The sequence below is a fragment of the Scomber japonicus genome, chromosome 13 (genome assembly GCF_027409825.1).
Source record: "Scomber japonicus isolate fScoJap1 chromosome 13, fScoJap1.pri, whole genome shotgun sequence".
Classification (NCBI taxonomy): domain Eukaryota; kingdom Metazoa; phylum Chordata; class Actinopteri; order Scombriformes; family Scombridae; genus Scomber; species Scomber japonicus.
In genome coordinates, this window is record NC_070590.1 from 17,891,821 (window position 1) to 17,905,227 (window position 13,407).

The 13,407-nt window shown below is 39.7% G+C and overlaps 1 protein-coding gene across 2 annotated transcripts; it reads right to left on the reverse strand.

The window, feature by feature from the left end:
- Positions 1 to 2,687: 2,687 nt before the first annotated feature.
- proser1 (proline and serine rich 1) lies at positions 2,688 to 13,379 on the reverse strand. 2 transcript variants are annotated; one of them, XM_053331487.1, is made up of 12 exons: positions 12,768 to 13,379; positions 12,611 to 12,676; positions 11,652 to 11,720; positions 11,338 to 11,432; positions 11,084 to 11,177; positions 10,610 to 10,720; positions 7,818 to 7,919; positions 7,468 to 7,546; positions 7,094 to 7,186; positions 4,615 to 6,013; positions 3,745 to 3,889; positions 2,688 to 3,654 (listed from the first exon to the last, which is right to left on the reverse strand). In XM_053331487.1, the coding sequence occupies exons 1-12, from the start codon at positions 12,810 to 12,812 to the stop codon at positions 3,529 to 3,531; spliced, it is 2,424 nt and encodes an 807-aa protein (XP_053187462.1). In that variant the 5' UTR covers positions 12,813 to 13,379; the 3' UTR covers positions 2,688 to 3,528. The 2 variants fall into 2 exon arrangements, with proteins under 2 accessions (XP_053187462.1, XP_053187463.1); XM_053331488.1 differs by lacking the exon at positions 7,094 to 7,186.
- Between the last annotated feature and the right edge of the window lie 28 nt (positions 13,380 to 13,407).

Below are 13,407 nucleotides of genomic sequence, written 5' to 3' on the forward strand. Positions count from 1 at the left end.
ATAATGGTTGAAACTGAGAGTGGAACTAAGTAGAGAGCAAATATGTTTCTAATCTAGAGGGAGTTGTCCAGCCTTTTAAAGCTGTAACACTGCCACATAAACCAATTCAGATAAGATGAGTAGGTGTGGCTAAGACTCAGAGTTGATCATCAACAAAATACAATCAGCAATAGGTCACTAAATAATCTTAGTGTTTATGCATAAAATTCCTATTTCAGTATGTTATGATGGGAAAAAAAACAGACCAATCCTTCTCAGTTGCACAATGAAGAAGGATGTAATTTACTGGTAATATATAGAGTAATACATGATAACATTACATACATATATTAGTAAAACTGTCCAAAGATGCAAATACCAGCAACTGTCACTCAGAGATTACCCAATGAGTAAATATTTCAATAGTTGACCCTCCCTGCCTCTCCTCATTCAACATATTGTACCTCCAAAAATGAGAGGTTGTTTTTCCCTCAAAAGTGGACCTACAAAATGAAATGGTGTTCTTCCCTTCATGTTACCTCATTGGTAAGATTACATTAACAAACATTACTTACTGTAAAGGTAATCAAAACAAAACATGATTCCTCTGCTAAAGAAATTGAAAAACTGCTATAAAATGCAAACCAATGTCATAGATCAAAATATGCCTTAAAGTATCATATCTTAAGTTTTACAGGTGTATAATAAATGTATTGTCTGTACTGCATATATTGGACTATTAGGTGTAGTTGAGCAATGAATGGAAAAAAAGGTTAATTATATTTTTCCATGAAATCACCGGACTAGTTGTCTCATGACTAATTGACGCATGACCCACTGTTTGTGTTGCGCAATATCACTGATGCTCATGATAAGCACCACATAGAGTGCAAAGAGGACTATAAGTGGATTGAAATAACAAAATCATATGTATATATATATATATATTTAAATATATATAGAGACATATATGTGTGTGTGTGTGTGTGTGTGCATGTGTGTAAAGTTTGGACACACTTTCCCATTCACATCAACAAGAAAGTCCAGACTTTTGACTGGTACTATACATATACATATACACATATTATGGTGTATGACTTCCAGAGCCAAAGGTACAAATTCAATTCTGGTCATAGTTTAGGCAGTAAGTAGTCATATTTAACAACTATCTCAGAAATAGATTCTGATAATAAACCTTGACTTTAATGAACTTTAAAAAGTTTAAAGCCATATATATACATATATATACACAAACTACATACATAGACGATGGTTATTGCAACTCTTTAAACATAATAACTTGCCTCCAATAATAGGCACTGCACATCTTTGATATGATCTGCATGCTGTCTTTGTAATAGTAAGAAAGCAATATTTTTATGCCTCGGTGCTGGCGACAGTCGTGGCCAGAGGCATTATCTTTTGGGGTTGTCTCATTCTCATGAACTTAATACCTCTGGTATGCCTTGAAGACATTTCTTCAAATTTGGCTCAAATATCTACTAAAAGATGAACTGATTAGATTTTTTTTGTTACCATATTTAACATTTGGTCAGATACTTAATTGACAAAAATCTTGGGTGGCTGTTTTAACACTGTACAGATCTTCTGTGCTGCCAGGTGAAGATGTGTTAAGCCTCCACATTTCAGAATTTGTAGCTTCATTGCAGCAATGTCCATATCTGAAGCTTTGTCTATAACTTTGTGTTCTATCAGAATCAACTTCATTGGTCAAGCATGTGAACATATACAAGAAACATACACATTATACCTTTTATTAAATTCCTTCAAAGTCTTCACTACAGATATTATGTAAGTCTGGAAAGACATGGATGCATCTCAACTGGCAGAGCCATATAACCACGGGCAAGTATTTCTAGTTTTTCCATGAAGTGTTTCTATTATTTTGTCAACCTCCACTCATTTTCAGGGGCCTGACAGCCATGGCATGACATACAATAGAAATAGAAATACAAATACAATACAGCAAAAGCTACAGCAAGGAGCAGTTTACTGACAAAAAAGAAAACAGGGGCAAATACAAAAAAAAGGGAAACAATGAAAAAAAAAGAAAACAGTGAAACAAAATGATTACTTTCAAACAATACAGTAAGTGCCCATGAGTGACCTCTGCAGGTAAGAAGCACTACATACAGTATACAGTAAATCAAGTAAAATGTAATATTTTTAGTATGTTGTACTGAAAAATACAGTCACATAACTCAACAAACCTTTCAACTGTATCATCTGTATACAGTACAGGATCATTCAGACCAAACAACTCTAGGAACTCCCTACAAGGAACTACGCACTGGGGAGTTTCTGCAACAGCTTCATACTTTCAATAGCTTTTTTCTGTTTGTATTCACACTGCCTATAGGAACGTTGAAGTGACGTAAGCCAGCTGGTGGTCGGTACTGTATAGCACGGTACACTATAGTCACTTCTGAGCAAAATACAAGAAGATGAGGGACATTGGGATTGGAGCTATGAGTTTTTTGTGGATTTCATGATAATTAGAGAGTTAGAAAGGAGACAAAAATGTGAGTATGTAAATATATGAAAATGGTGGTTGCCGGAGCTGAATTGGTTCATGAGTTTGACCAATCAGCATACAGTTATATCTGAACCAATCACTGTACACTTATGTCACTCAAGGTTCCACTTGTTCTGGGAGAGTAACTACCCTGAATTTCCTCAAAACAGTATGCAGTGTGGACACAATAAAAAGGGGTAGTTCCACCAACAGAACTACGAAAAAGTTCCTCCAGTCTGAAAACGCTTTATGTCTGGTCAAATACTGTAACAGCAGTAACAGCAGTGTCACATCTGGCAAAAGAACTTTGTAAACATACAAAACATAAATCACATTAAAATGTTGACAGCCCCGAGTGAGTGTTCATTGAAAATACAAATAATGAGTGGAACTGCCAAATGTGGGTTTTTGTGCACAACGCTTCCACCCTTTACACACCAAAAGATGTATGGTGTGGCCACTTCCAAATGTGACTGCGCCATACAACTCAATATGCTAGTCAGCTTAAGATTTCAAGACATAAAACAATATTTGATTCAAGGCAATCAATCAGTATCATAAGAATGGCCTTTACACTGAGTTTGGACATGAAATACTACATAAGGATACTGTCAATTCATTACATGATATCATGTATATTGTTTTTATTTCTACACTTCATTATTTACAAATTATTGTTGACCAACTGCCAAATCCAGCTAACATTAAAGTTCATCACAGTCTACTTGTAAAACCAAACAAATTTGACAAGTGATATTTACAACTGTTCACTATAATAGAAGACTTCTCCCCTGCACACTATTTTAACTGTTTACATAGTAGTGTTCCTCGTAGTGGTGAATCACTCTGACTGTAAAATACACAGAAATCAAACTCTTCAGTTGGATGTCCTTTGCTCTGCAGGGTTCAAGGCCAGAAAATAAAACATGTCAAATCCTGAAAGGGTAGGGAAGGGTGTAACAGTAGAGGTCAGCATGAAAATATACTCAATGTTTCAAAATGTACGGTAGGCTTCACTGCCAGCCCAGTTGAGGGTGCAGGCCTGGTTGGAGGGGGAAAGGGTTTCCTGGGCCTGGGGGATAGTTGGCGAAACTATTGGGCTGAGAAGGAAAGTTCTCTAAAGCAGATGTGGGATGAGCCTGGAAAGAGATGAAGACGAGATTTTAAACTGACATTCAAATACTTTTCTTCTATCAGAGTATTGTGTGTCTGTCTGTGTGTGTGTCTACCTGCAGCAGGGCAGACTGCATGGTTGGGTTGTGGAGGCCACCAAGGGCAGCAGGGGAGGCAGAGGGAGAGAAGCCTGGTACACCGGGGAAGGACAACAAGCTGGGGAACCCACTGCTTCCTGGAGGCTGGAGGCCACTGGTCAACCTGGAACATGCACAATAACTCCTGTTAACTACAGACACACGTTATTCATATTTTACTATTTCACATCATTCTGTATCTGCTGGTGTAACTTGTGTATACAACAAGACAAAAAAGATGACCGTGTTTTTTTCCATTTTCAATACACATCCTTAAAGAAAAAACATGGCCATGCTGTAGATGACTGTAGGATGCTTGATGATTTTTCCCCCCCTTGTATATATTTTACAGTTTTGCAACTCTTCATTGTATAAACATTAAAAATTATAAGTTGTTGACTTATTTCAAAACTCTTGAATGTATCACATGTCAACACATAGGTGAGGCTTGTGCTTACAACTTGCTCATTGGCAAGATAACATTGTACATTTATGACCGACACAAGACAGCATAAACTAAAGTCTAAGCTTGACACTACAGGAACAATTATGAGCGGACTTTGCCCTTTGTGGGTGCACTTATCACCCCAAGAGGATTCATTTACATGATTTATGATCATCTTTTTCCAGCCATTTAACACACAAGTGGAAAATTAGTCACATGCTCACATGCAACTCTGCCCACTGAATACTGTGCTCTATTATATGGGTATGCAACAGCAACACAATTGGCAAATTCAGTTATTGTTCTGGTCTAATTATGTGGACTAAATGACATGGCTTCTGTATATTTGTCAGAAACAATTATCAAAGTTTTCTGTAATTGTCCGTCAAAGTTATATGACATACCCAGGCTGGAAGTTGGAGCTGAAGGCAGATGCAAATCCAGGTAAAACTGGTGATGATGATGGAACCCCAGCTGCTGCTGCTGCCGCTGCTGCCACTGCCTGCAGTGGTGCCACCGATGCTACTGAAGATGGAGTGGCACCAGGCAATCCCATGAATGAAGACAACACAGGGCTCCCAGCACCATGCCCTCCTGAAACCCCCAACCCTGGGAAGGCAGTAGGGCTGGGGCCAGGCGGAAGGCCTGGGAATATAGAGGAGGCAGAGGTGAGGCCGAGACCATAAGGGGAGGCTGCACTGGGGGCAGCGCTGGGTGCCATGCCGGGTGCCATGCCTGGGTAGATAGAGGTTTGTGGGTGGTTGGACATATTGCTAACAGGAGGCATCGCTGTTATTGATGAAGGCATGGAGGAAGGAGGGAGAGAGGAAGAAAGGGAGGAAAACGGGGACAGGCCTGGATAATGAGAGGGTGCTGGGCTGGAGGACAGAGCTTGGAGGCCGGTGATAGCAACAGGACTGGGGAGAGAGACTTGAGGGGAACCTGAAGGGTGCGACAGACCCAAGGAACGTGCCAGAGCAGCTTGAGCAGAACCTGGTACCACCAGAGAGCTAACAGAAGGTGTGCCTGAGCGAGAGGTGCCCTTAAAAGCAGAGTGTACTGGGCTGTTACTGCCACTGTTGCCACCACCGGTGTGTCTACTCAGGACTGCTCGATGATCTTCGATCTGAAGGACTCCAGCCTGCCCCATGGAAGCGTGAGCCTGTACAGAGAGGGCTGGGGAGAGTTTGGGAGTGGGGCCTGGGGTGGAACAATTTGGAGTGGAAGATCCAGGAGTGAGAGATGGTGGTCCAGATGGGGTGTAACTTCTTATAACAGACCCAGAGAGGTTACCTGCTTGTTGGGGTAAGCCATGGAAGGTGGGTCCTGACTGGTGGTCTGCAGTCTGGGTAAAAATTCTCTGCTGAGTTGAGCCCATGGAGTTCGTCTGTGGCAGGGGATCTTGGCAACTGCGTGAGGTAGCAGGCGTGTTAGGTCGGGAAATGGCATGGAAGGGGGAAGAGGAGAAGCCCCCACTACTGGAAACAGGAGTTGCACAAGGGGTTCCTGAGGGGGTGTGCGCTTTAATGACAGATGAGGGTGTAGGTGTAACGTGGCCAGTGGGGGTCTGTGGACCTGCTCTGATGACCGACGGGGATGGAGCAGGTGAGGGTGAGGGGGCATTAGGGTTGTGAGAGGGCACCATGCCAGGGAAAACTGGTGTGATGGGGGTTGTGGGAGGCGGGTGAGCAGGAGAAGCCTGGGGTGGGACAGGGGTAGACGGTGTGGACCCATGAGGAATGAGCAGGGGTCCGCTGTTGACTCCGGGTGTGGTGTTCTGATGATTGCCTGGTTTGGCGTAACCTAGTGGTAAAAAGAAATCAGAGTTAGAGAATCTAAAATGATGACCACTATTATCTGACATGGTAAGTTGTAACTTAGATGTTTGATTTTTCTAATCAGTGGTATTATTGTTAAAAAAAAACTAATTTCAGTCCAGAGTAGGTTAAAACCCAACACACGAGAGGAAACAATCCACTCACATCTAAAAAAGAAAATGAGACAGAGCAAGGAGGAACAGCCAGAGAGCTTCCCTGCGTGCAATAAATTACAATTTTCAAGATTGGAATATCTTCTTCTTACCTTTGGGGAAATGTTTAAATATCTTATTTCGTTTGGTGTCCTCAAATTAACTTTCATCACATCTCTCACCATTTTTTGTTCAATGAAACATGAGACATTTTCTGCCCACATATCTCCCCAAAGGCCCCAAGAGATGTATTTCAAATGTGAAAACTGATGAGATGGTGCATTAAAAAACAAACAAAAAAAACCAAGTTATTCTAAGCGATGCATGTTAAATGCCTGTGCAGAACATATTCAGCTTCAAGCATGAATCCAGAAAGAAAAAAAGATTAATGACATTAAAAGCGATTCCCAACCAAAGGCCCGTCCTCACAGTTCATTAAAACATAGATCTACACTGACTGACCAAAAAACACCTGCACAGTATAATGCAATGTAATAAATTACATTCTATGTCATATTTTGAGGCTGGTGGTGTTGCTGTATTGGACAGAATTATATTGAGAAACTTTTCTAACATTTTGTCCATCTCATCAATAGAGGATAAAAAATACCAGAAATACTGTATTAAATTATCAACATCTCTCCAACAACTCTAAAATAAATTCCCTTGAAGCCAGGACACATGAATAGACTGCATTAAAATGTACAGGGGGGTTTGTATTTTTCTGGTCACTCAGCGTACGTCATCAGAAGTAGGAAGTAGATTCTTCACCTGATTAAAGGCATTAAACTGGAGAAGCGCAGGTAAGCAGCATGCCAGGTAGTTAGGCAGCAAGCTTCGAGGAGTGTCTATTTGCTGTCACACACACATACACACACACAAGCAGACACACACTCGTTTCCATTGAATCATACCTGCTACTTTGTGGGCGGAGTTGTAGGGGGGAGGGGGCACGCTGGCTGTTATTACCCCTCCCACAGAAACAAGGCCTGCGTTGTTGTATGCACCTGAGTAGCAGTTGCAAATATTAACAGTGTCCACCACGCAGTCATACACACTATACCATTAACTACAGTTATGCCTCGACCAGTCCCAGAGAGAAGTAAAACAAACTGATGGAACATGTCTTAGTGTGCAGCAGCAGCATCATCATTAATTCCTCAACTGTCTTAGTGCTTTGCATCTTTCACATATGGTTTCTTCTCAGTGACAGGTTGTATACGGTGTTAATGCACTGTACAGGGCAGGAAAGGAAGTGATGGGCGTGTTTAAGTGCATTGATTCTTACTTGGTGCGATGGTAGCATGTGGTCGGCACGGTGGTATAGGGTAGGGCACAGGCCGATGAGGGTTGTAGGTAGATGGAAACTAAAGAAGGAAATGCCAATTACTTCACAATCACATACTCATACTAGTAAGCAGTTTATGTGTTTCCGATATTCGTCTCTTTTACTGCAGTCAATCATTAGCTTAGATAACAGTGCGTAATTTGTACGTTGAAGTTTTTATCTTGTCTTCCAACTATCATAATTGTGTCATATGAGAGTCATGTGCGAGCTCCTCAATCAGTCATGACATTTTTCTGGGGCATCTGTCACTATTACATCATTGGCCCAGTGATACATTTTCTTGTACTTACAGGTTTAAATGGTCCGATAATCCGGGAAGCGATTCCTTTCCCCTCCATACTGTTAGATGGGTCCTCTTTCTTCTCTCCTTCTTTCTTTACTGGAGGGATTCCCTGTGATCATAACAAAACACACTTTGTTGATGGTCAGGCTTATTTTGATATGGAAGAAATGTAGATAAACCTCCAGGAGCTGAAACACATGTGCCACCTTTTTTGTGCCACATGCATGAGATTACCAAAAAGTTGTTTTTTTTTTACATTAGTTTTAAAATTGTGAAAATTGGGGAAAAATATAATTAATACTTCCATTTCAAGCTCCCTCAGTTTGTAGTGTACAAAGAGCACTGCAGGTCACAGACTTTGAATTTTGTTCTGTTCACTAATGACTAAATACACAATATAATCTACATCTTTACTTTGTGTGTAACAATATGAAATGGTCTGCTTGGTAAGATCATTCAGCCAGGCTCACTGGCTGGACTGTTAACCATCAGAGGCTGAGCCCAGATTCTCTTTCAAAAAAATATACTTCTATAGAGATTCCTGGGGGGCTACAATTTGCTTAAAAAATAGGAAAACTGCAGGAGGAAGGAAGGGTTTGAATTTGGTTTACCATATAATATGCACATAAATATTCCAGCCACTTGAATGTTTCAAACAATACTGAGACACTGAGTCCTATCAGATCCCTGCTACCATTATTACTATATACCTACGTGACGGAAAACCCTCAAAATCGAATTTCAAAAATGAAAGTTGAAATCAGCAAACTACTCATAATTTGGTTGTAAAATCATTGCTGATGAACCCACTTGATACAAACCACAATTCCTACCTCAGTGGTACATGTAATAAAACATGAGAAATTATACACACATACACAAATATATGTCTCTACACACACATTACATGTGTGTTGACAATCAGTTTTCACAAAAAGCTTTTGAGCATTATCAGTCTACATTTATTTATATATATCGTACTATAACATGGATAACACAAGAAACTAAACTGGTTCCACGTCACCCTCTGTGTTCCAGTAGTATAGATATCAAGATCTTCAAACAGTGCCTTGGTGTTCCCAAGACACTATACACTGTAGTATTCCATACTAAATCTGCAAAGCTGACTTTCCAGTCCCTTAGCCAGAGGTGCTGAAATGCTTCTTAAAGTTTGGATCAAAGCAGGGAGCTTTTTTAGGGTGGCATTCACAGACTCCATGTGAGTCTTTGACAGCTGGACAAGTTTTCTGTCCCTATTCCTGGGTGCTTTTTAAAGATGTGTAATGATGGTTTATGGGCATAGCAATGGATGTATAGGGCTTTTAGATGCTTTTTACTGAGTCAAGCTTTGTACACTGTCACTGCTGCCAGACATGTAAGGGGTCTCATTTCATGTTTCTCAAAGTCCTTTCTATAATGTCAGGGATGGAGCTAGCATCAAATGCTTCACGCTGGGGAAAATCGAAAAAGTAGCTTGTTCGGCAAGCCCTGTGAACTAACATATCGCACACAAAATGCAAGCTGCTTCAAACAATAATCCTCTACTTCATCCACCATTATCAAATACATGTTCCTCTTTAATCTCAGCGATGGTCCTTGAAGTTATAACATGCACTCAATAACATTCAATTTATTGTCACTGTCTGTTTGACCTCAAAAAGCAATCCCCTGCTTCCCAAGAAGCTGCTTGCTTGCTTGCTTGTTTTAGTTTGCCATATAATCTGCACATGAAACAGAATGCTGCATTGGCAGTTATAGACTATTCTAGTCACTTAAATGTATCTTTTTTGCAGGCCAAACTTGCTGGATGGAAAGCAGTGATTTTTTTTACTCGCCTTGGCACCTAATCAGTGTGTTCAGTTAGGATGTTTCTTGTTGCCTCCTTGGTTATTCACTGCCCTCTGCTCTGGTCTCCCTCATCTTTACTGTCTATTTTATCTCCCTCTTCTGTCCCCTTTCCTTCAGTATTTCCTGTTTTTCTCTTTCTCCTCTATCCTGTCTGGCTCATCTGTAATAATTGTATCAGTAGACACAAGACAATTATGGTCAATTCTCCAGCTCTACGACAAATAAATGAACATCAATATATATATATAAAAATGTGTCTCCATTAAACATGTGCCATATGAGATACCTATTATCATTATTATTATATGACGATATGATGACAATAACTATGACAATCTACAACACATAATACAATGTTTGTTATGTTCTGTGTTTTGTCTACCCCAAATGGTTAGTTAGGCTAGGTTAGTGTTGCAAGGCATGGGGAGGCACAACTAAGCTATCATTGCAAATGGTTTAGTTGGGCAGTACAATGCAAAGTGCATTAGACTTATGCTCTGCTAATATCATGTTCAGGTACTTTTGAATTCATACAGACATTTACAGTACACACCTTGTTTTCCTGGCTCAACATGAGAGCCTCTGCTTCCCTTTTACAGGGGAAAAAACATTTGTTTGTCCATGTTTTTGCTCACACTGACAGTGTGAGCTACCAGTTGGCATAGTAACCCCAAGAATTAAAAGAGACCTGTCACCCAATAGGACACAAGTACTTCATGTATTTCCCTGTAAAACCTGATTATTCTTGCCTTCGTTCAACTCACTGAAGATACAAAATTACACTGCCGTCTTCTTTAGTGAGAAACCAATCAAGGTGGAGAATTATTTGGGGCTGAAGAAAAAATCTTCAGATCTACAGCTACAAATCTCAGGCCAGGTAACACCCCCGCATTCAGCTCAGGACTGGGATTCCTACAGAAAGGTTCAGAGTCGAGTCCTGCACATACTTACGGGGAATGTGCCAGTGACCAGACTGGGTCTGCCTTTGGGGTATGGATTTCCTGGTATCATACCACAGGAGGATATCATGGCTACAGGAGCCTTGCAGCCAACCTTACACACCTGAGGAAACACAAGTAATAACAATTTAGAAACTGGGTGCATGTATGTGTGTGTGTGTGTGTGTGTGTGTGTGTGTGTGTGTGTGTGTGTGTGTGTACAGCTTTGAAAATATTATGATTATTAGGGATGCAAAAGATCATGCGTTTACACATGAAGACTTATTGACTGTTTTATTATTATTTATTTTAAATTGATTTTTTAATTGCATTAATCACTTGTACTGGTACATCTCACTTGGCAACAATAGTGTCTTCTGGGACATAAAGGCTACCACAGGGACTCCAGAAGATCTTCCGAAACCAAGTGGATTAGAGCGCACACACACTTCACACGACAAGGGTGAATTTGGAAAGCTGAACTTACCTGCTCCAGTATCCTGCGAGCCCGCTTTTTCTCAGACAAGTGTATGCGAAACAGATCCTCCACAGGACGGTAATTTTGAGCATCTGATATGTTCCTGTATAAGAGCACAATTCCAACATTGATCGAGTAACAAATTAGTCTATATAGAATGAACCCAATGGGGAAATATTATAATACAATATTACTTAAATGTTACCAAAAAAAAATGAAAAAACAGTTCACAAGAGTAAAATCTATTATTAAATTGCACTCACAAAGCTATCAGTTCCAGGACAACCAGTCTGTCCTTCGAAAAGGTGAAGCAATTCAGAATATTTGCAACCTTGGTTGTAGGGATTGCAACCATTTTCTAAGCAAAAGAAGGAGAAACAAGTTCAACTAACAGTTTCAAACATATATATATATATATATATATATATATATATATATATATATATATATATATATATATATATATATGTATATATATATATACACACACAAATATAAATATATATTTACACACATAAATGCATTTTTATTCCTTTACTCCTATTGTTGCACTGATCACTTACAACAGAATACTTACATGCTGCAGAGCTTTTACTGCTTTAATCTGAGGGTCTGCCCATGAGAAGTATTTCAATATCTCCGTCACCTGCAGACATTCAAGACAGTGTTACAGCTTAACATAACACTAGAGCTTTGCTGCTTGAATATTGTGAACATAGCACCCTGTCACTTTTGACTTCCATCGTAATTGATACATTGAAAAAAAGAGAGAAGATATTCTCGCAGTTTGGTCTGTAAGTTTTAACCATGCCTTTGTTATTTGGCATGAAAACAGCAATTTCATATCCATACACTATGTAAAGTATACTCAGTAAGCATTAGAGCTAACAATGTTCTTTGTGATTTTATTCATTTTGTTACAAATGTTAAAATAATCAACAGTCTTTAAGTTCAATTAACTTACGATTTACATTTTTCTACCCATATGCAGCATTGGTTATAAGGCAAGTAGTAATATTATCAGCTCTGGACAAGAGGAATTTTGAATGAATTGTGGGGCTAAATGACTTCACCAGTCTGTGGAAAAAGGGAATGTATCCAGTGATAGATTGAATAGGTCCGGCTATGAAGGTCTAGAATTGTTTCTTGCTGAAAAAGGTACTGAAAAGCAAATTATGACATAACAGTGAGAGGGTTTACATGCACACTAGTATCCTGATTTTGCTCATATTCAGGACATAGCATTTACATGAAACATGAGAAACCTGGTTGTTCATATCATGTTTACATGACTGAAAGTTTCGGTATACAGGTTCCTGATCATCCTGTTGTGTCTTAATCACTCATCATCTCAGCCACCATATTCTGTACCAAACCTGGATCAGGTGTTTACATGTGACAAAATCCTGGTTTCTATCGGAGTAATCTGGGCAGCATATCGAGGTTTTTGAAAAAAGTATAAAGGGATACTCCCTAAACCAGGATACCAGTGCGTATAAAACACAGTCAATGTTGTTGACTAGACAGTTATGTTACCTGCTCGCTGGAGAAATATCCATGCACCTGCTCGATGGCTTTGATCCGCTGATCGGTCAGGACACACTAAAACACAGGATGAAGAATCACCAAACCGTGAAGCTGAGATGATTTTCAGTGTAAATTCAGACAGATAATTTTAGTGGTCAGTCTTTACCTTCCTTATCTCATCCAAGACAATGTCAAATGATTTCTTATCCATGTTGATGACTAACAAAAACGTGACTATGAACAGAGTTACTATATCACGCACTTGGTAAATACACGTTTTCTTTCTTTCTTTTCAATACAACAGCTAAGGTCATTTAAGATTACAAGCTTTCAGATGACTTTAATTCATTAAGGTCCAACGTTAGTGAACTGAATTCATAATGCTTTGAAAGCATCGTTTGAAGAAATAAATATTCGCAGAAATGTGTTAGTTCCGTGGTAAACCTGCATGGTCTTTCCAGACGTTCTCTACGACAGAACTTTTCCGACCGTGAACAATGACATCCAAACTGCTGCCGCTATTATGTTTCTGCGGTGCAAAAAAATGCCTGCACCAGATTTCTGCCTGCAGCTAACAACAAGCTAGCCGGCTACGGCTACCTAAATCCCGAGCATTTAACTCAAATACACACACAAATAGGCTAAAATAAGTATTTGCACATCAGTTCACTCAAGCTCAGTTCAAGTCCAATATCCGCGACAATTATTATAGAGGCAGCGAAACGTCAAAAAAGTAGACAAATCTCAAAATGACGTGCTAGGAGATATAGCAGTGATGCTAGCTTCCACTGACAGCTGGCGCTAGG

What these genes read in the sequence shown, in the direction of transcription:
- proser1 (XM_053331487.1), bottom strand. Translation starts at nt 12,812, where the DNA reads ATGGATAAGAAATCATTTGACATTGTCTTGGATGAGATAAGGAAG. An exon ending in TTATCGGACCATTTAAACCT is followed by an intron (nt 7,547 to 7,817) that starts GTAAGTACAAGA and finishes TTCCTTCTTTAG; the next exon opens with TTTCCATCTACCTACAACCC. An exon ending in ACATGCTACCATCGCACCAA is followed by an intron (nt 7,187 to 7,467) that starts GTAAGAATCAAT and finishes ACTGCTACTCAG; the next exon opens with GTGCATACAACAACGCAGGC.